Below are 22,299 nucleotides of genomic sequence, written 5' to 3' on the forward strand. Positions count from 1 at the left end.
AATCGGGGCACGCCCATGTACTTCATGCTTCCTAGCAAGGTTAAAAGATTATTACACTGCTACTACTGATACAAGAGTACTGGAATAATGAAGAGCTTTGCTCAGTCACTCTGCAATGCACTAGATAAACTGGACAACCAGACTCTTTCGGAAGAAAGAATCCTGCGCTACTGGCAGGACTTTATGTCGCAGAAGAAGGCTGTGAAGGCATTCCTGCGCTTCTTGCGTTCAACCGGCCTGTCCAAACGACTGTGATTAGAACTCCCTGAATGTGTGTGCTTGTGAATTTTTTTTCTAATTTATTTTATACCTCTCTGTCCTCTTTTTGACCCTTTTCCTTATCCCTGTACAGGGTAGCAAACCAGTTCTTCTAGATTAACCTTCCTGTCTCTTCCTTTTATTTCTTCCTCTCTCTCTCTTGCTCAGTCTTTAAAGAAATGGCTTATTCAAAAAGATAATAATACTGTGAATATATAAATATTTTCATGCAAAGTGGTTCCTGCTACTTTTGAAGGGAACGCACCGTTTGGTTTCGAAAGAAATTGTGTGAAGGCTTATGTAATGTGGAAAGGTACGTCAACATCTTTAATAGACTACACGGGGAGGTGGGGTATTTCACAGATTGGGGGCACAAATATTGTTTATAGATGTGTTTAATGATGTATGCCTGTTCACTTGAACAGGGGACTAGACTACCCGTACGTACATATATCACGCGTGAACAAAAAGTGAATAATAATGGCCACATTTATTTGGCAGCTTGCTTAGAAACCCCCCGAAAACGAAACAATGAAAGCGCCTGTAGCTTCACAGGGCCGATGCGTCGGGAACATCCAGCGTGGTCTGCAGCGCGACGTCGGTAGCAGTGCCGCAGCCGACCGCACGTTTCAGCGATTCCAGATCGCGTTGACAAGCCGCCACGTCGCTTTCCAGCTTCTCCATCAGGCTCTTGTACCAACGGTCAGGCGCCAGACCCGTGTGACCAGCTTGAGCCTGTTGAACCTCGTCGGCCGACGAAGTCGCCGATTCCAGAGCCTTCTTCAACGACGCGCACTCGGACGCGAGTCTGGACTCTCGTTTGAGGCACTCGCGCCGCTCCCTCTCCAACGCGACGCGACGCCGAAGTACGTCGAACAGAGACGCCTGCACGGCGTCCAGCAGGGCGACCAGCTTTCTGAACTCGTCGAGCACGGGACGGCACGCCATTGTCAAGTGATAAAACTGAGCGCTGCGTTCACGCAAGACCTCTTCCAAGTGTCCCTTCTGGTCGCGCAGGTCCTTCACTTTGCCCTCGAGCGTCAGCTTTTCAGTTTCAAGGCTTCTCGCCCGACCGACGACGGCCGAGAGGTTGCATTTGACGCGACCGATGTGCTGCGTTAACGCGTCTTTTTCGGCCAACATGGGTCGACGACGCTGCTCGGCCTCTTGTCTCAGCACGGAGTGGCGTTCGGACATTTGCCATTCGGTGACGCGAAGCCGGTGCTTTTCGACGTCTATGCACTCGCGCAGGTGCGCTATGTCCCGCCGTAGCTCGTCGATTCGAGTGCGGTGCACTGCCACGTTCGAGCGCCGAACGCAAAGCTCGTCCAGTGCTCTCACGATGGCGATTTCGGCGGCAACGGGGTCGAAATACGCAGCCGAGTCGCTGGCCATTGCTCTTGCTGGAGTATTTTCGATTTGGCGTCGTGTTGGCGCTCTCGGAGCTGCAATGACAATGACGGAGTCCCGGGATGATTGAGAGCGATTGCGTGTACGAGCTAGAGTTTGTGAGAACACATTCGAGGAATGTACACCAGAATTATGACTAATGATAGCCTGAAAGAACGCTTTGTGCAGGATATGCGACAGACCTGTGGCGTGCTGCCTGTGCCTTCAGCTACGGAATGTCGTCTGCTCTGGGGGCGAGCCGCACGCCAAGCCGTAAACCAAGCCAAGTGAAAAAAGCGAAACCGAAACAGCTACGCATGACCTACTACACTCCTGACCTGTTCAGATAGCGGGGTTCCTATGGGAGCGCGTGTCCCCGCTCTCGTTCAACCGCTCACCATTGGTGGCGCTACCTATAACCTGTTCGTCTGTTTCTTTACGGTTGTTTTGTAGGCGCTGGTATAAGAATGCCTGCATTCTGTAGTGAACTGGCGGCATATATGTGACTATTTCTTCCCATACATTGCTGGTTAAGCAAGGTGTTCAGAGCGCTTGAGTATTTATAGCACACTGGTTGACAAACGTGGGAACCCGTAGATTTACACGATGTAGGGCAGCCTATGCGTGGTAGCGTGCATTTTATTGCAAAAAAATTCTGAATGTCTTTTAGTATTATTATTTCTGAATAATTCTAAATTTTGGATCATAAATACGCACTACGAGTGCTTTGTTGGTCAAAATTTGACCACAAAGAGTGAAGATGACGTCAGCGAGCAGGTGCTGACTAGCGCCACGCCGCTCGTAGGTGACGGCCCTAGCGGCAGAAGGTATGAACTAGAACGTGGGCGCTGGAAGAGGTGCTCTCTGGGCAGGTCAGGAGTGTAGTAGGTCATGCAGCTACGCCCATCTAACGCCTCCCAGATTTCCCGTGCCTGTCGGATTATCGGCGGTCACTTGGGAAGCGGCGGTCGTCGGAACTACGGTGATGGCGCCACTCAAGTAGGGGTGTCTTTAAATGGGTTTTTACGTTTTTGAAGCTTATATGTAACAAAAATAACGTTAAATTGTTAAAAAACGTAATTATAATTAACCCTACGTAAGTGACGCCGTCATTCAGCAAGCAACTTTTTTAATACAAGGCATCCTCTGAAGTTAGTAGCAAACGCCAAAATTGCCAATCTCAAAGGCCAAGTACAAAGACCCTTACTCCTACGTAGGTAGCGCCGCCATACATGATCGGCGTTTCGCGCTCATCCGGCAGGCACGAGAAATCTAGGAGGCGTTGGCCCATCACAGGAGGCGTTGGCCCATCACGCGAAGCTATTTAAAGAAATAGCATAATGAACACATACTGAGCACTTCATAGGCCGCGGCTTCGATAAATGATGCAGACGACAAACAGCACGCAGATGTTGCAAACGCACGGCGCTAGTCACGGGGAAAGTTGTTTCTTTCCTCCATGGTTTGAACGGTCACTGCCACTTGAGAGCTGCGCGCCATCAGAGAGGGTGACGCCGCGATAAAAGGCCTCGCGCTGCAACGGTTACGCGTGGTCAAGCCTTCACCAAACAAAATAATTTGACTGCATAGTTCGACAGGGGTATTTGAAGGTTTTAACGAACTGCACGCATCCCAAGCTTGTCACAGTCAGGGTATGTCTCCATTTAGTTTAGAAACGTGATATATGTGCCGTTTTAACTCCTCGTTGGGAAACGGGGAATGGTCCTACGCAGGGTTTTAAAAGTCAAGGACGTAACAATCTTTATTTAAAGATCCCTAAACCACCAGAGGCATAAATAAAGGAAACGCCAGCTTTAAATGCATATAACTTTTATTATACATATATATTTTTACAGATTTCAGACTAAATACATCTTCGGAAACGTGTATCCGCGTTTTTTTTTTATTTACATGAAAACTGCGACCTCGAAGTAGCAGCAACAAGTCGATTGCTTTAGGCGTGAATGGCAGGCTTATGAGAAAACAGGCAAACAAAACGGCCAACTGCATATACATTTGTTCTGGGTGAATATCAGTGACAGTCGAGCTCAAATATAGCTGCAGCATATAAACAAAGTAGTGTCTGCCACAAACAGCAATGTGTTTTAGAACAAGATGCAAAGTTCAGCATGAGCAATGAAAACAGCATCAGGAAATTTTTTCTGGGTTTACAGTACACAGCAAAAACAAAAGCGGTAATAGAACGTAAAGCACATTTGTTACAAAAAATGTGTAGATCGTTACACTATGAAGATCAAGTGGCGTTATCATTGCATCCCATGTGGGTAAAAAACAAGAATTGACACAATATAACAACAGAGTTCTCTTGTAGACGTAAAATTAATGCGCAAGGAGTGCATGGATGCATGACAGGAAAAGGAAAGACTTGTAGAGGAATAGGAAGCAAGATATTGATTGATTGCTCCGGACTTCCTCTTATGTCTTCGATTTATTGTTGTGATACCACACACTCACTTAGTTTTCAGTTAGTTTCATTTGACACATACGACCAAGTTTTCAGACACATAGACTGCTGCTGACACCTGTGTTTAGCTAAGAAGAGGAGCAGAAGTGTCAGCATAAGTCGTCTTCTCCTGGTACCGTGCCCTGTTCATTTACAAACATGCAACTTGTATGCACAAAACTGCACTTTTTTTCACAGATTAGTATAAGTTGAAGCAAAGTGCTAACAATGAACAGTACTGTACAGCGAGACTGTACTGTTGCTCACGTCTCATTGCGTAGGCGTGTGATGCGAGATTAACTAATGCTTTTGTGTATAGAGAGAGGCAAAAAAATTAAAATGCTTCAAACGTTCAGCTTTCAGCTGAGAAGCTCGTTTCGTGTCTTGGCTAGTGTCGACTTTTGCGGACGACTAGCCAGGCAGTGGCGCTGACCTTCCTGTCCTCTTCTCAACCACTGTAGCGGGGATGGCATGTTAAATGTGGCACGCTTCTGGCTTTCACACTGGAGAGGCGATAACGAAGTGAACAGAACTGCCACTGTGGGTAAAACCAAAGATACGGCTGAGCCAAGTGGATAAATCCGAATGTCGAAGACGATAAAAGATAGCAATGGCACATTCGACTGGTTCCTGTAGACTATTTTACCGAAGAGATGTGGACGCTGCCATACTCGGCTGTTAAGTCGATGTTTTCTGGTTTTGTATACTGGGATGTGAACAATGAGGCCATGAAACATTATACGCACAAACTCCACTGTTTTCATGTGTACGTCTCTATTGTAGCTGTTTGTTTCGCAGTTAAAGATGCAAAACACTACAGTTAACAGCTCAACATGACAGCACTGAAATCGCTCAGTAAATTGTCTCTACCATGCTTTGTCTTGGTTTGTAACCACGCGCACACCTCCCCCAGACTGAAACCAGAGAAAGCCCGCCCCATTGGAATGTTCACTAGTTCCCAAACGAATTGGATAATTCATGGGTTTAAAATGCTGCTGGATAGTCGCCGCGCTCTAGGCTGGGAACACTTCTCAACCCTCTGACAGAACCAGGTGAACATGTTATGAGTGCTAAATTTCAACGGGCCGAATCTGAAGTCTGAGAATAACACAACGCTCAAAAACAGCCAGTTGAATGTACCACAAATATTGCACCACGCTTGGCAACTCATAAATAGCATTTCCCTGCTAGATAACTGTTTTGCTAGAACTGGAAGACTTTCCCATCCTCACAAGAGGCGTAGTATGGATCTTACATCTTTCGCTGAAACGACATCTGAACCCAGTATGGATGATGCTAGTAGTATGATCTGGCGATACATCGGCTAGCTCTATTCAGTTCATATCTTATGGTGAGAAAACGTACTGGATAGATTCTATGGTAGTTCGCTGCAATCCTCAGCCTACAGAGACATTTGTGGTGCTATTAGAAACAATATGCACTTACAGTTCGCTGCACGATTTGCAATACATTGCTTCAGCACTGAAACACCAGGTGCTTGCTTGCTACATTTTAAGACGCTGTAGAAAAAGCTAGCAATACATATTCTACAACAACGTAAAGGCGTCTCTTTTTCAGAAAGCCCTACGGGCTACACAACTGTGGAACCCAAACCACACTCTAGCGTTTAATGCAACGACGGAGCTCGATGCAGACGAAATGATTCGCAGGAATGATACATGCAGTATATAATCGAGAATTGGGAAGCTTTTGAACAATGCTCTGCAGCTTCAACTGGCAGAAAGTTGAAAGCAGTCCAAATGTTGCAGTGAAAATACTAAAGCGGACTGCTCCTTGTCATGGAGTGTTACATTCACTTGCAACTCAGTCACGTGAGAAATAAAATCACAAAGGCAGAAGACTATCGGCTCCGAACCTTGTCTCCTTAGTGTGTCGTGCTAACAATACCCTCAAACTTTAAAAATGAGCCTACATTTTTTACAGTACTTGAATGCAGGCTGCCAGCACCAATGAGAAACAGCGAGCCTAAGACAGACAGTTGGCCTTATTGATAACATGCGGCAACAAATTTTGGACATCTTTGCCTTGGTTCTGTGTTTGAAGTGGCCCCGCAACATTTTTCTGACTGACTCCCGAAGCACTTGAGTGTGAATAGTTTTGGAATACTGAGATGATTGTGGCAGGAAATATAAAAACTGGTGTGTGGAAATGGAAGTTATCAGTCAGCAGAGTATAAAACCTGAAAGGACAACAATGTTTACTTTCGCGTTTGACCCTCAGTGACGTCGCTGGATACCTTCAATCACTGTGCACAGTTTACAGAGATATAGCATGCACTCAAACCTCATTATAACAAATTTGCATCGTACACAAAAATAACTGTTATATATCTGAAAATTTGTCTTAAAGGTATATTCCTAATACTACAGCTATTTCAAAACCATTCTTTATTTACTATGTTATAAGCAATATTTTGTTAGACTTGGGTTTGTTATAACGAGGTTTGAATGTAGAAAGTCTTGTCTTGTAGTAGACATTGCTTAGCATGCAGTGTCTAGTTTTCAAAATGTTATGACCAAAAAAAGTTCTTTTGCACCTGACAAAGTGTAAAGATCAATATTATATATTCCAGTGCGCAATAGTGCACTCTGGCTGAAGGCACACAAAGAGCATCTACAGTTTGGTGTGCCAAGCCAACCAGGATGCAGTCACAAGTGTCAATCTCACACGAGCGAGTGTCCCCTCCGATTTCAAGAACTGCCGTTGTGTGTCGCTGCAGTCGAAGTTTAAGGTGGATTATCCATTTAATTAAAATGATAAGCACTTTCTCTTTGCCATTTCTATTTAAAAATGTGATCACTGCATTCCACAGTGCTAGAAGTGATGAAAATGTGCTTAATTTATGTCGCAAGTCCCTTTAAAGTTATTTAGAGCGACTAACAAACTACTGTTTAGAAACTTTTTTCATTAATTTCACAGCGATTGGTTCTATAGATGATGGTACTGAAATGAAGGTAAAGGTTTTTTTTTTACTTTTAAACACAAGTCTAATACTTGAGTGAGGCATCATAGAGTGTATTGTTTCTTGATTAGTCACTTCTCAGTAAAAGTTCTCACAACTTGCTCATTTTTGTTCCTGTCTCATTTAAAATAGAACACAGTCAAATCTTACCGATAAAAACATTAATTAGGCCTTTCAGAATGGTTTCGATATTTGTACTGTCACAGCAAGGAACTTCAGAACGCTGTTGCCACCCATCGATCACTTTTACATCTTTTATGCTAGCTAACTAAATCTAACATTAGTGCAACTGTGACTTTTCTCGTTAGTCTAAAAGTTTATAAATACAGCTGCATTTATGCACTGCTTTAGCATTCCTTTAGGAGTGACAAATGTACGACAAGCCACTGTGAACTGCTGAACGTAAAAGATCTATCACTTAAGCTGCCCTGTCCACATTTTGTGCTACTGTTCCTAATACACCAGAAAAAAAAAGTGCCTTCAATCGAAAGGAAAAATTTTGTAATCACGCGTCTGAAGGAGATGTGAAATCTACTTTCGTTATGCTCGGAAATGGAGACGCAGTGATACGCCACTTGAGAAAATATTTCGTATGAATTACTATTCGACTCACTAGACATCCAGTACAACATCTCTAAGCCTGCAGCAATCTTGTAAATTTAATGTCCTGAACCTTTGTGTGAATGATTCGCTTCCAGACGTCCCTCACGTTAGTTTGAGGGCATCACTCTATGCTTAACTAAGTCTTCGGGCTTGAGTTGAAACGATCGCGAGAAAATGCGCGGTAAGTTGCGTCTTTCTGCTATTTTTCCGGTGCTGTGAGCGCAGCAGAAACGACAACTCTCCGGCATTCGCACCACCAGAGAGTGAGTGTTCATTTATCTTTCCAACAGCACCACCGCACATCATTGGCACGACAAACAAACCTGTTCCGCAACAGACACAACTTATGTTACAGTTAATGTGTAACACAATGACCACGATTGTGGGAAAACACCAGAACGCTTGCACTATATGACAGGAGGACCAGGTAAAAAAAATAATAATAAAACAGCGATCCTGTCGCTTTTGACGATAAGTGCAAAAAGTGATCACACAGAAGCCGTAGCCACGGTTTGTAAAAACAGTGGGAGATCCCCGAACGTTCCAAATGACGCCGACTCGTACGTCTCAATTAAAGTGTTCGTGCTTCGGTAATCTGGATGATTCAGACTACGAGGTTGTCGCACTGCGATGCTTTTTTCTTTTCAGAAAGAGTTCTGTGAAAAGGCTAAGTGGCGGCTGGACGACCCCCGTTTCTTTGAGGCGGCGGTGATCGCGGTGGCGCCAGCAGATCGGCGTACTCGTGGAGGGCTTCTCGCAGTGATCGGCAGACTTGGGCCGACGTCGACGTGCTACAGCTCACAAGGTGGGGATACAGGGCGATCAGTTGCTCCCAAACACTCCATTCAACTGCAGTGCAGAACCGTTCAAAAGAAAAAAGAAAGGGAGACAAAAAAAGAGTAAAATTTAGCACATAATTACAGACTGTACAGTGAGAACCAAGATTAGGCATTTAAGGTCAATTTACATTATACTGATAAAAACCTGCTTCATACATTGGCAACTGCACAGCAGATGTCATGGTGCCTAAGCACAGCTGAGGTGTGGCTTTGTTTCACATGCACCATGGCAAAATGGCAGCAACATCTACATTCTAATAAAACTCTTCAATCTTTTTAACCAAAAAAGCACGAAACAACATTAAAATAATGCATATAAAGCCATTCCAGAACCTCTTTACATATAACTCCACATGAGTTTTACAATGCAGAAAACGAAACAGCCGCTCATACACCCAACTTCATGACACGAGTACTTACCTAAAATATGCTTCTATCAGTTTCTCAGGTGATGGTCTTCTAGAATTAATGTCGCTTGCACATGCAACAGTCTGAGCTCATCGGGACAATCACTGTCATACCCTCTTCAAGACAATGTACCTTTGTCTTCTACCATTGATCACCTGCTGTTGTGACTAATGCACCTTTTCATATGTTTTGATCGTAACTACAGAACAGTGCTTTGCCCAAATGTCTTCTAGAGCTTATGTCATGGGAAAAATCACCATCATAGCAAACAGGCTTGACGTTGAGGTTTTCAAACAGCTAAGTTGCCATATGTGATAAATATACGTAGTTATAGACTCAGCCAATGCTGAGTGCCGTGACGTTTTCGTATTCTCGAATAACTTAGCAGTTCACAGTGCACCAAACGCGAATATAATAAACTTGCTTTAAGAATGCACTAATCAATATGTAATAATGAATGGTACAAATTTGTATAATTACACATTTATTAGTGGACATTACCTGCTAGATGTGTTATTGTATTTATTTACAATTAAGTAGTCTTTTCATTGATTAACAGTGCTCTCCTGGAGGATTATTTTGCAGTAACCATATTCATTTGCGTAATAGACGCACACGCATATTAAACCCACTCCCTCAACTTGGTCCTCAGAAAGAAAGAGAAAAAAGTTTTAATGTATCTTTTTATTATATTTTGGTATAATAACCAGTGCTATTAACAATCGAATTATTAAATCAAGTCATTATATCACAAAATAATGATGCCATAGAAGTCAAAAAATAGTTTAAAGGGGCCATGAAACACTTTTTTGAGTAACCATGGAATTATTTCACTGGTAAAGCGTATTGCCTCACAAATTCAAAGCGAATAATTTCAAGAATCCCAGTTACAAAGGTTAAGTAAGTTACAAAGATTTCTCACACGCTGCAATCGCATTCTCTTTTCTCTTGTCCCAACGAAAGCGCTGGAAGCTAAGCAGGGACGGATGGGAGGGGCAAAGAAAACGCGTCACCTGCGACTCGTGACCTTGAGCACATTTTTTCTTTCTTTTTTTTTTGAATGCATGGCTTTATCAGCGTGATCGGGCGCACACGCCTGGACAAGTAGTGGCCTCCCGCAACGACCTCTGTAACGAGCGAGCGAGCGCGCCACGTTCAAATCAGTCAATGGCTGATAGATGGGCTTACTACGAGTGATTTTCGGGCTTATACCGTGATTTGTCGAGAGAAGGGAAACCAACTTATAGCTGACTGATAATTTGTTGTGAATTCCAGGGTGCGTGCTGCGCTGTAACATTTGGCTCGCGTGATATCGGGAGCCTATACTACCAATCGGCAGCGTTTTGTGACCACGCTCAAAAACTGTTGCAGGGCCCTTTAACAATCATAACAGTTGCGAGAAGCGCGAGCTTGGACGACGACAATCAAAATTTAAATGTCAGGCCTTTTGTGGCAGAGTGCCATCTGTCAAATGCATGAGAAACATCTTCGCTTATAGCGCCACGCAAGCACAGAGGCAAGAAAACAAAGCAAAAAACAAAGCGCATGGCCTCTGCCACGGCTGGTGTGTGGCATAGAAACACGCCACCCTCGAGTGCACACCACACGCCTGCCATTTTGGAGGCCATGCAACATGCAACCGCGCCGATGGCATGTTGTGCTCCCGCAATGTTTGTGCGCTGCCATCTACCGCAGCGTTTTTGTTGTCGAGTTTGTTGTAGTCAACTTAGTTGGACACCTGCTGCGCAAGGCGCATTGGTTGGTACACTATCTGCACAGCTGGTTTTAAACTTAAAGGTGGTCGAGCATGCGCTGGAGAACGGGAACCGAACAGCTGGACAACACGATCCGTGCACGTTCATTACAATAGAAAACAAGAGCAGCTTCGGGCTACGAAAACGATTTGCCGTGCATTTTGCGGACCAAGACAAGCAAAACCGCCGTGCAAACTTTTCGCTGTTTTAACTACCGTGACTTTTTTTCTCCCGTGTAATGAACCCTCCTTCGACCTGGCGTCAACTTTTCTGAAAAAAAGGTGGGTTCATTACGCGAGTAAATACGGTATGTGGTGTTGTTCCGTCCTCAGTAGCTTGCTACAAATAATCCTGTGTTTCTTTTTACTTTTTTATTGTATTTTTCACTCCTCCCTTTTAATATATAAATGTAGGTGTTAATGTTCCAGAGCCACAATATAATTATGAGGGGCTTTGGAAATTTTGACCACCTGAGGTTTTTTAAGGTGCACTTAAGTTGCTTCCATCGAAAATGCAGAGGGCGCTGCAGGAGGTTGGTCTTGTTACCTTCGGGTCATCAGTTGAGCACCATATTCACTACACCCTTGCAGCGGGTCCCCTTTCGTTGATACTGAGTCTCACAAATAAATAAATTTATGCGCAGTATGCCTGCAATAGTGACCATGACAAGAGGCTATGCCCTACAGATGGCGTTACTGTACGTATGTTCGTAAATGAAAACGTCGTCCCACCGTTGTTTGGCGGTGCCTTCTTGAGTGAAGCGGTCAGCGTTGCCACGGCTTTGAGGACGAACGATATTTCGGCCATGCGATGCCGTGGCAGAGGACACTTGCCACTCAACTGTTCGTCTTCCACATAATGGCAGATAACCTGAAATGTACGAAACCATGTCCAGCATAGCTCGAAATCTAATCACAAATACCTGAGCTGCCTGATGCAGTAAGCCACGAAAGGTTTACAATATTCCATTTCATACATCAGGGGCAATGATGGAAAGCTAGCAAGACTTCTTGCAGTAGATGTGTTTGCGCCAAGAAATAGCTAGAGGTCGGACCACTCATAATGTAGATGTTACAGAGCATCCGAAATAAGGCAACCTCACTACTAATACGGCTGTCAATAAGTTGCTCTGGATTGTTTAGCAAGTCTTTGTTTTCTGATCATGGCCTTTGTGATCGGTTTCAATGTTGCATAGCCGGAGCAAATCGCGGAGGTTATGTTCGCAACGACGAAATTCAAACGTGGGACATGCCGGCTCACTGATTTTGCTGACTGAACTTCTAGCATAGTTTTTGAACAGTTACACATGATGTATGATGCGGAATATAGAGCCTGTTTCCATACCAAGTGTAAATTTTTTGTCATCTATAAGGCCTCTTACATTCCTAATTTAATGAACCACAAAAACAACCAAGCTAAAACATTGAATTCAAGGTTATGCACACAGGTGTTGTCACAATCCTGTGTCCTTTAATGGGACCTTCAAGAGAAACACAATTTTTCTCACATTAGTAAGTTACCCTTTCACAATACGAAAATCCCCATGTTTACTGTTAGGAGATTGGTAAGTGAGAAAATGCACAAAAAGAAAGTGTGGCTAGTGACGTTGCTTTGAATTCCCTGTACCAGTCACCGTGATGTCACAAATTTTTGTTCGATTTCTTAGGGCTTACACAGTTCCTAATTGGTAAAAATAAAGTGCAGGGTCTTCCAAGGCAGCCAGAGACATAGCATATCAAGCTTCAGGAAAGTTAGCTGAACCAGTGTGGCTAAAATACAAAAAAAAAAACCTTTGAATTCCATGACGTCATCACTGTAGATTTCGAAGGCATATTTAGAAATCAAACTTTCAACTTTTATTTTGTAATAAATTAATAAACCTATAGTGATGAAATTTAATGACACTGCAGTTTTCAGAGCATAATTTATCAATTTTAACTAACTTATTGTTTCCCTTTAGTACCTATAAATGTTCGAGCTCAATTACATGTTTCTGTATTATTGTGCCAGCTTCGCAACACTTAATGTTTGCTTCGATTTGAATTAGATTAATATCTTCTACACCACTAGTATTAACAACATTGTTACCGCAAACATTATCAGCACTCATCATTGTACCCCTTTAATAATATTTTTTCTCCTTTCTGGTTTCTGTCAGGTAATCTTCTAGAATGAGTATAAGAGAATGCTTAGGGAAATATATGCATGTTTTAGCGAGATTTTTTTTATTATGAATGTGTACTTCATAATAGCACTTCACTTGCACATTAGACCACTGTCAGTAGAGATGTCTGCAAGGACCCCAGTCTTGTCAGACGAGGGGTCCTGACAGAACGGTTGCATAATTTTTGGGGACAAGAACTGCCGTAGAAGACTGATTACAAATTGATATTGTAAAAAGAGGTAACTTATTACAGGTAGTCATTTACAGGAAAATATAGTTGAATTACCAATAACATTACAGTTTCGGAAAAGTAGTCAGCTATCAAAAAAGTTATCTGTCCGTATATAAAATAACACAAAAAATGGAATTAATTAAAACCAATCGATTACTTGTACTAACGCATTTGGTTGCATTACATACAACTCTACAAGGCGTATAAAACTCACCTCCTGGAACCTATGGAGAAGTGAAGTAACAGCCAGACGGTTGACAACGCCACCCTCTGGCAATACGATGCCACCTAGAAAAGAGAACTGCAACAGCGTCTCAAAGCACGCTTTGGCAAACTCTTCGCGCAGCTTGCGTGTGGACTCTGTATCTGGAAATGAGAGAAGAGGCGAAGCGTTTCACCTTAATCGACTGTTGCAATTAAAAGGGACAGACTGAATTGATGTAATTAAAGAATGTGTACCACAAACAACGGGGTAACGTTTCCCAAAATAGAAGTATGGCTCTTTTTTTTTTTACTACGATTGCTGATAACAGCATCATGTTGCTGCAAATCAGGCTGCAAAGAATAAAGTTCGCTGTGATGCAAGAGCTTGAGTCAATATTACACAGATATGACACTAACTGTATATGATGAAATGAAAGTATTTAGGTTTTAGACTAAAATTTTTGTATTTCAATCCCCGAATACAGCCCATCGAAAAGGATACTAAAGAAAAAAAGATGGCGCACCGCAGTTAACATTGAGACTGTTTTAGAAACCACACGTATTGGTTAATGTGGGCTCGGTCACAGTTTTTAGACATAACAGCCAGGAAGAGAAACTTAAGAAGCAGAAAGAGAGAAATTTGCAATTTCAGAAAAGCCGAGACAAAAACCGAAAGCTAATGCACATGACAGTATGAAAATTACACGAGATGGATGCCTCAAAACATAGCAGCTGAGAAAAACTACATAACAGAAGCACACTGATGAGGTTTTGTAGTTTTGCCGTAAATTGAACAAGCACAGTTAGCACTGCAAAATGCCGGCAGATGCTGCGTGGTCTGTATAACAATGCCAGAAGGTTCAGCTACTTGGTAGGCATTTCAAATAAGGCCGAGTCTACTGATTGCTTCTGAAGTGTTAATACGGGCTTGTTGGTGCACACTGCATCTCATAAAAACAGCGCTACAACGGGACAGAGAAGGAAGGGACAGGACCAAGCGTTGACTGACAACAAGTTTTTATTTCCCTGCAGTGGAATATACACTCTCGGAAACAAGAAAAATATGAACAATTAAATGAAACGCGATTCATATGCACAGTGAATCATCTGTTTGCATGGCTTTCGTATGGTTGCTCGAGAAAGAGCACGATTGTCTAAACCACTGAATGTAATCATTGCATAGGTTCAAGAGAGCTGTAATCATACCTTATATTTATTTTTTATTGTTTCCATGAGTATATATTACGCTGAGGCAAAATAAAAGATCACAGCATATCCACTGAGTGAATGATGATTGGTGGGGCGAAGCATTCGTCAGTCTGTCCGTGCTTCTGTCCGTCCATTTGTTCTTGCTTCCATCCGTCCATTCGTCCATCCGTGTGTCTGTCCATCCTTGCGATCATCGGTACGTCCATCCACTTGTGCATCCGTCCGTGCGTTCCGTTCTTTCATTTGTTGCTTCATCTGTGTGTCTGTCCATCCATCCATGCATTTGTTCATGGGGCCATCCCTCTTTCTGTTCATCTGTCCATCCGTGCGTCTGCCCCTTTGTCTGTCTGTCCGTGCGTCTGCCAGTCCGTCTATCTGTATGTCTGTCCATACGTCCATCTATTGCCACGTTCCATTTCCCAAGTTTTTGTTATCGTCCCAAAACACCACACGATTCTCAGCGCAAACCGTGCCTACAGTTTTCTAGAAGGTTCCGGACTGTAGTAGATCATTTCGATAAGATCACGCCCACTGTGCGAACGGTACAGATTGTTCTGGAACCTACGCCACTGCCAGCGATAATGCTAGAACATTCGACGGCAAGAGTATAAATGCCGACGCGCTTCGCCGCTTGTCAGTTGTTGATCGAAGGCCGATGCTCCGTTCGCCGCTATCAGTCCGAGACTGCTATCTGTGCGAGACTGCTGCTGTAATTGGACTTTCCGTTTACCGGGCACAAGTTCGCCCAAATAAACAGTTAAATCCCGACACGAAGTCTCCTGTCTTCGGCCACGTCACGACCCCGTGACATCTGGTGGAGGTGCTGCTTCGTTCATGTACCGGACGCCCCCGTCAAGCCGTGAACTCAGCCCACGTCGCGGAGAAGGCACCGACGCCAACCAGGAGCAGCGAACAAGCCGCCGACAGCAAGGGCTACCACCGGAGTACAGGCTTCTAGAAGACAAGGCGCGGAAGACCAAGGCCATGACCGCGACTGCAGCGACAATGATAACCGCAGCGTCCCAGCCCACGATGGTCATGCACCAACCCAGGGAACCACCAATTTTCCATGGGTCATCGTTCGAAGACCCAGAGTCCTGGCTAGAAACATACGACCGTGTGGCCGCCCTCAACCATTGGGACCATGACGAAAAGCTGCGTCGTGTGTTCTTCTATTTGGAAGACACCGCAAGGACCTGGCTCGAAAATCGGGAGTCGATGCTCCGAACGTGGGATGTTTTCTGCGGCACATTCCTGCAAACGTTCGCGAGCGTCGCTCGCAAAGAGAGGGCCGCTGCATTATTAGAGACCCGGGTTCAACTACCAAATGAAAATGTCGCCATTTTCACAGAAGAAATGACCCGACTATTCCGTCACGCTGACCCAGACATGCCCGAGGAGAAAAAAGTTCGTTTCCTTATGCGAGGGGTCAAACAGGAGCTCTTCGCGGGACTGATGAGAAACCCACCGAAAACCGTCCAAGAATTTGTAGCCGAAGCGACCACTATCGAAAAGACACTGGACATGCGCACCAGACAGTATAATCGTCGCCTGACTGCAGACTGCGCTGCTGCTCAAGCCAGTAACTCCGGAGACCTGCGTGAAACGATCCGAGCGATCGTGCGGGAAGAGTTGCGCAAGCTGTTGCCTTCGGCGCAGCCTCAAGTGGATTCAATCGCCGACATTGTGTGAGAAGAAGTTCGGCAATCGCTTCAAATTCCCCACGCACCGCTGCCCGAGCCGGAAGCTATGAGCTACGCCGCTGCACTGCGCCACAACGCTCCTCCCCGTCCACGCCAAAACGCCGCCCCGTCGCACTTCCGTCGACAGACGCCACCGCCGCCACCGCCGCCACCACCGTTACCGACGTCATACCGTTCGCCAGCGGCCCAGCGCAGTGCACCGAGGAAGACTGGCGTCTGGCGCACCCCTGACCATCACCCGCTCTGCTACCACTGCGGCGAGGCCGGACACACATACCGCCGTTGCCAGTACCGACAGATGGGACTGCGTGGCTTCGCCGTCAATGCACCGCGTCCACAGCCAGGAGAACGACCACGTGACATCGCCGACTACCTGACAGGAACTCGGTGGACACCACGAAGCCCTTCGCATTCCCCGTCGCCCAGCCGCCGCACGTCACCGCACCACCGGCAGTACTCTGGCCCTACGCGGGGCCAGTCTCCTAGCCCGTATCCGGGAAACTAAGGGCAGCAACCGGTGGAGGTGCGGTTGCTGTGCGACGAACTACCGAAGATCCTCCGACGACGACGGCGCCACGACGGAGCTTTCCGAACACAACGCCAACCAGGCAAAGCCCTGATGGCGAAAGCTCACTTACCGAAGGTGGCCTGACGACGCAACATGGAAGCAGCGGAACAAGCCGACGCAGCCGTGACCCGACGCCACGCTCTAACTGTAATGCGAGACGGCGAACTAGCGACCTCGACGTTCTTATCGACGGCCACAGTGTGACTGCTCTCGTCGGTACTGGAGCCGTCTATTCTGTCATCAGTGGGTCGTTCGCCGCGAAGTTAAAGAAAGTTAGGACAGCTTGGAAAGGCCCTGAAATCCGCACAGCCGGAGGTCATCTCGTAACGCCTGCAGGAATCTGCACAGCGAGAGTCACCATTAACGGCCGTATTTATCCTACAGACTTCGTAGTCCTACAGCGTTGCTCGAGAGATGTCATCCTTGGCATGGACTTCTTATGCCTCCATGGTGCTGTCATCAACCTAAAAACAAAGTCGATAACGTTATCCACAGAAGAAGCACTACCGCCACGCATGCCGTCAGGACACCATGCTTTGAATGTGCTGGAAGAGCAAGTCACCATTCCGCCTCGCTCAAGCGTCATTATTTCAGTCGGCGCTCCTAAATCACCTGACTTGGAAGGCGTCGTTGAAGCCAGTCAGCATCTGCTGGTCACCCGAAATATGCCGGGACTGTCAGCGACGCAAGACACCGCCGACAAGGCCAGCGGGACTTCTGCAGCCAATTGATCCACCTTGCCGACCTTTCCAGCAGATCGGCATGGACCTACTGGGGCCGTTCCCGACGTCGGCTTTCGGAAACAAGTGGATCGTGGTAGCTACCGACTACCTCACCCGCTACGCCGAGACAAAAGCCCTGCCAAAAGGCAGTGCATCCGAGGTAGCTAAGTTCTTCGTCGAAAATATCGTCCTACGTCACGGCGCCTTGGAGGTCCTTATCATCGACAGAGGAACGGCATTCACTGCCGACTTAACTCAAGCGATCTTGGCATACAGCCAAACAAACCACCGCCGGACGACAGCGTACCACCCACAGACCAACGGCCTCACCGAGCGGCTTAACAAGACGATCGCCGACATGCTGTCAATGTACGTCGATGTCGTACACAAGATGTGGGACGCCATTCTTCCGTATGTGACCTTCGCATACAACACGGCGGTGCAGGAGACGACGCAGATATCTCCATACAAATTGGTCTACGGAAGGAGCCCGGCAACGACGCTCGATGTCATGTTACCCAACGTCACCAAAGAAGAAAACCTCGATGTGAGCGAGTACCTTCAACGCGCCGAAGAAGCCCGACAACTTGCGCGTCTCCGTATAAAGAATCAACAGACGACCGACAGCCACCGCTACAACCTTCGAGGACGCTTCGTGGAATACCAGCCCGGTGAACGTGTTTGGGTGTGGACACCGATACGCCGACGTGGACTAAGTGAAAAGCTTCTGCGACGGTACTTCGGACCCTACAGGGTGGTTCGACGTCTCGGCCCACTTGATTGCGAGGTTGTCCCCGATGGCATCACGAACTCTCAACGACGCCGATCGCGACCTGAAGTCGTCCATGTCGCGCGCCTCAAGCCGTTTCATGCGCGTTAACAAACTGAAACAGTGTTTTTTTTGTATTATTGTTGTATCGTAGTTTATTCATTGTGCTTTCTTGCATTGTTATTGTGCCTTCATCTTAGGTTGGAGCATCGGGACGATGCCTTTTTTCAGAGGGGGGCAATGCCACGTTCCATTTCCCAAGTTTTTGTTATCGTCCCAAAACACCACACGATTCTCAGCGCAAACCGCGCCTGCAGTTTTCTAGAAGGTTCCGGACTGTAGTAGATCATTTCGAAAAGATCACGCCCACTGTGCGAATGGTACAGATGGTTCTGGAACCTACGCCACCGCCAGTGATAACGCTAGAACATTCGACGGCAAGAGTATAAATGCCGATGCCCTTCGCCGCTTGTCAGTTGTTGATCGAAGGCTGACGTTCCGTTCGCCGCTATCAGTCCGAGACTACTATCTGTGCGAGACTGCTGCTGTAATTGGACTTTCCATTTACCGGGCACAAGTTCGCCCAAATAAACAGTTAAATCCCAACACGAAGTCTCCTGTCTTCGGCCACGTCACGACCCTGTGACACTATTTAGTGAACAATCCAAGTACCCCCTCTCACATCTTTTCACCAGGTATTCATCATATACAAGTACGGCCATCCCGCAGACATTCCAAGGACCGCTCTCTTGGGTATGTGCCACGGGTGGTTATGCACGACGAGGAACGCAAAAACCACGCTATAAAGAGCTTCGCCTTTGAAACTTGTCATTCAGTGCTTGGTCCTGTCCTGTAGTAGTGATGTTTATTCAAAGTTACTGATTGCTTCCTTGCCGATTACTTCCTCTCTCAATTTCCCACCCAGTCTGGTATTCTAGCCTTCCTTTTTACCACATTCCCACCTCATTTTCACACTTTCCTTCTCTTTCCCTCTTATTTTGCATGGGATAGAGTGTGCGAAGTCTACGTATACGCGTGCTTCAGTAGGCAGTTGCTGCTTTGAAGATGGCAAGACCACTGGTCAAAGCATTAATTGAATCCAGTAACAACCCACGCCTTGATTAATCTCTTGGTAGAGATTGTTAGTAGCAAACACTAAGTGCGCGCCGTCTAAAAGTACGTACCGACAGGTGTGCTACTTGTTGCCGAATGAATGGAACCCTTGTTCAGGAGGGCAACAATCTTGAGCACAAAGTCCTTCGGCACATGGCTCGAATAGGGCAAGATGCTCTCTCGTATCAGCTGTACCACCTAAAACAGGAATTTGCAAATACAGCAACGTTTGGTTTGCGCGCATTACTGCAGACTTCAGTATTACTGGAAGGTGACAAGAAAATTGTGTCCACAAAAATTATCAATAAAGTCTTGCAAGGAGTCGAAAGTTTGATGAAACTTCACCTGGTCAAGTATCATAATGAGGACAAGTATGCTGTCACTGACCAAGTCGAGGTGGAAATGCAGAGCTGTTTTTAGACTTTTACGGGTTCCTCGACTTCAATGAATTCTTTAGTATGATCGACGAACCTGTACAGGCTCCGAAACGTCTGTGTTTTTACCTTGGCTTGGTTAGTGGCCCCATTTTCATCCTGAAAAACCTGGCAAGCAACGTACTAAAAAGGTTGTATTAAACTAAAATAAAAAATAGCTGTTAAACACCAGGTTGGGTTTGAAGGGGCACTAACAGGAAATACTAAAGGGACTGACAACTGACTTTTTTAGATACGTTTTTTTCCTGCGCGACAGAAAGCTTACCCTTCGTAGTGATAGTAGCGACAATAGTTATTCCCAACAGCTCGTAGTCATTTTATAAGTAGTATTTTTTTATCTGAAAGGCTCTGAACGTGGTAGTGCCTTTTCATCCGGCAACGCTGAGTATTGATAGCGATGCCGGTGGCCTTTCTGATGGCTTATGCATGCTGTCGTTGTTCTTATTTTGCAGGTTTTCCTGGAACTATGCTTAACCACGTTTATTCTGTGCTTTACAACTATTTTTGAAGATAACAAGCCGTTACAATGAGACAGTGTGGCTCTATAAAGCTTCCCTGCACTTGTACCACATTGCCAAGCCAAGTGATTGAAAACGCAGTGGGGCATATGTCATGCAAAGCACCACTTTAATGCATACTAACGCAAGCTTATACGTATACTTTTATAAAATATTATCTTTTCCTATAAAAACTCAAACAATATTTCAGTACTAATCAATAAATTGTTGACCATGTACATTAACACATGGTCACGTGACAGGGCATTCATGATAGTTTATGTTTTTGCAACCAGAGATGCCACAAGCCATTTCTCGTGATTTTCAATTGAGAAACAAAAATAAAAATCCATTTCTCACGAAAAAAAAAAAAAACAGGGTTGGTTTGTGTCACTATAAGGGACTATTTTTCCATCTGTAAAGTCATCTCATTTTATGTTCTGGGCAGTTGTTGGTGCCTTTAATATTTCCTGATTGTGTACCAATACACCATTTCTGACAAAAACAGAGTATTGTAAGTGAAAAAGCATTGAAATACAGAAAATAGACCGGCACTCACTGTCATGCTTCGTGGGCACATCAATAAATAACAGATACATGTTAGATGATGCACTCAAACAAGAATGGGCTAATATAATTTAACAAGACCGTAGAGACACCCGCAAGCAACAGTAATGAGGGATATGAGAGGGAACATTGCGATTACTTTCCAAGAGGCCATAGCGGCTAAATGCAGTCACAAAACACAAAAATGTTCATGCAGAAAAGTACCAATTGCAAATAAATGCACTACATTCATATCTGCATATCCCAAATATTTGTTGCTTAAACAAAAATTCATTATTCCACTTTACATAGACTGCAACTGAAGATATTGTGACAACATTCAAATACCATCTATCAAACTCACAAATAAACTGGAGCTAGTTTGATATACCGCAGAATTCGTTATGAAACTTTTAAGGAATATGTCATATTTCTCAGCGAACATTGGTCTGCAAGGCGGCCTCCGGGCGCTGCTTGATGGTTATGCAAGGGAGACACTCTCACGGGAATGCGCAAGAATTTTGTTGAGTCTTTATTTCCCCACAGTTTGCAGTTGGCGGGGCAAGTTATAGGCAGAGGCGAGTTATCCGTGGGAAAACACGGTTTTGATATAAACAGTGCTTAAATGTGTTCACAGGCGGCTGTGCAAATTCGTTGGGTGTCTCAGGTGTCCGCCTTGGCATCACTCACGCTCCCGACAGCATGTGGGAAAGTCCCATTCCACGAGAAAAAAATCCAACTTCTCGGGAGGGAAGGCCAACATTTTGGGGTGTTGCGTGCTGCCCAAGAAGTGTGCCAGCTTCTTTTTTTTTTCTTTGATGTAGCCGTAGATTTTTCTATGAATTGACATTAGGCCACTGTCGTATTTGAAAATAGATCGATATAAAGGGCTAATCCCATTTACTCGAGTTCTATATAGCTGGGTTTGATTATTGATAGGGACAACATAGTGAAGAACGTCGTTCCGATTTGAAGCAGTTTGAGAAAGGGCAGGAAGCAGAGGAGGTACATTCAAACCTTATTACAACAAAGTTTTATGGTACCTGAAAATAAGTTTGTTATATCCAAAAATTTATTATAAAGCGTATTCCTAACACTCTACTTATTACAAAAGTATTTCTAATTTACTTCATTACAACCGATACTTTGTTATATCTGGGTTCATTATATTGAGAATGGAGTGTATCAGAGCATGGTTTCAAGACGATTCTTATATTGCAAAGCGATGCACAATATGAGAATGAGTGAACTGTGCGGTGATCTATAAAACGTAAATCAGTAGAAAGATATAAGAAAAATGTCTCCATGCATAGAAAAATCAGCGGGAGGTTTGCAAGATAGTTGGGAATAGAATGAGAAGAATAAGCACATAACAGTATATTGGGCATATTAAAAATGGGTGAGAAAGGCACCAGGAAAGTAGAGATACAACGCAGCTTC

The 22,299-nt window shown here is 44.9% G+C and overlaps 1 protein-coding gene and 1 long non-coding RNA gene across 4 annotated transcripts in view; one reads left to right on the forward strand and one right to left on the reverse strand.

Annotated features, from left to right (window-relative positions):
• Window positions 1–3,460: 3,460 nt before the first annotated feature.
• LOC119163544 (Mon2 homolog, regulator of endosome-to-Golgi trafficking) overlaps window positions 3,461–22,299 on the reverse strand; it is a 295,128-nt gene continuing 276,289 nt past the window's right edge. For all 3 annotated transcript variants that reach the window (XM_075885350.1, XM_075885348.1, XM_075885349.1), the window contains 4 exons: window positions 19,454–19,580; window positions 13,309–13,460; window positions 11,430–11,568; window positions 3,461–8,546 (listed from right to left, as the gene is read on the reverse strand). In XM_075885350.1, the coding sequence (XP_075741465.1) occupies window positions 8,365–8,546; window positions 11,430–11,568; window positions 13,309–13,460; window positions 19,454–19,580 (600 nt within the window). In that variant the 3' untranslated portion in view covers window positions 3,461–8,364. The remainder of the gene's footprint in view (window positions 8,547–11,429; window positions 11,569–13,308; window positions 13,461–19,453; window positions 19,581–22,299) is intronic.
• LOC142790729 (uncharacterized) lies at window positions 6,743–20,677 on the forward strand. The gene is made up of 3 exons (XR_012889722.1): window positions 6,743–6,863; window positions 8,346–8,502; window positions 20,269–20,677. It is a non-coding gene; the product is annotated as an uncharacterized LOC142790729 (long non-coding RNA).

Source organism: Rhipicephalus microplus, unplaced genomic scaffold (assembly GCF_043290135.1).
Source record: "Rhipicephalus microplus isolate Deutch F79 unplaced genomic scaffold, USDA_Rmic scaffold_123, whole genome shotgun sequence".
NCBI classification, from domain to species: Eukaryota; Metazoa; Arthropoda; class Arachnida; order Ixodida; family Ixodidae; genus Rhipicephalus; species Rhipicephalus microplus.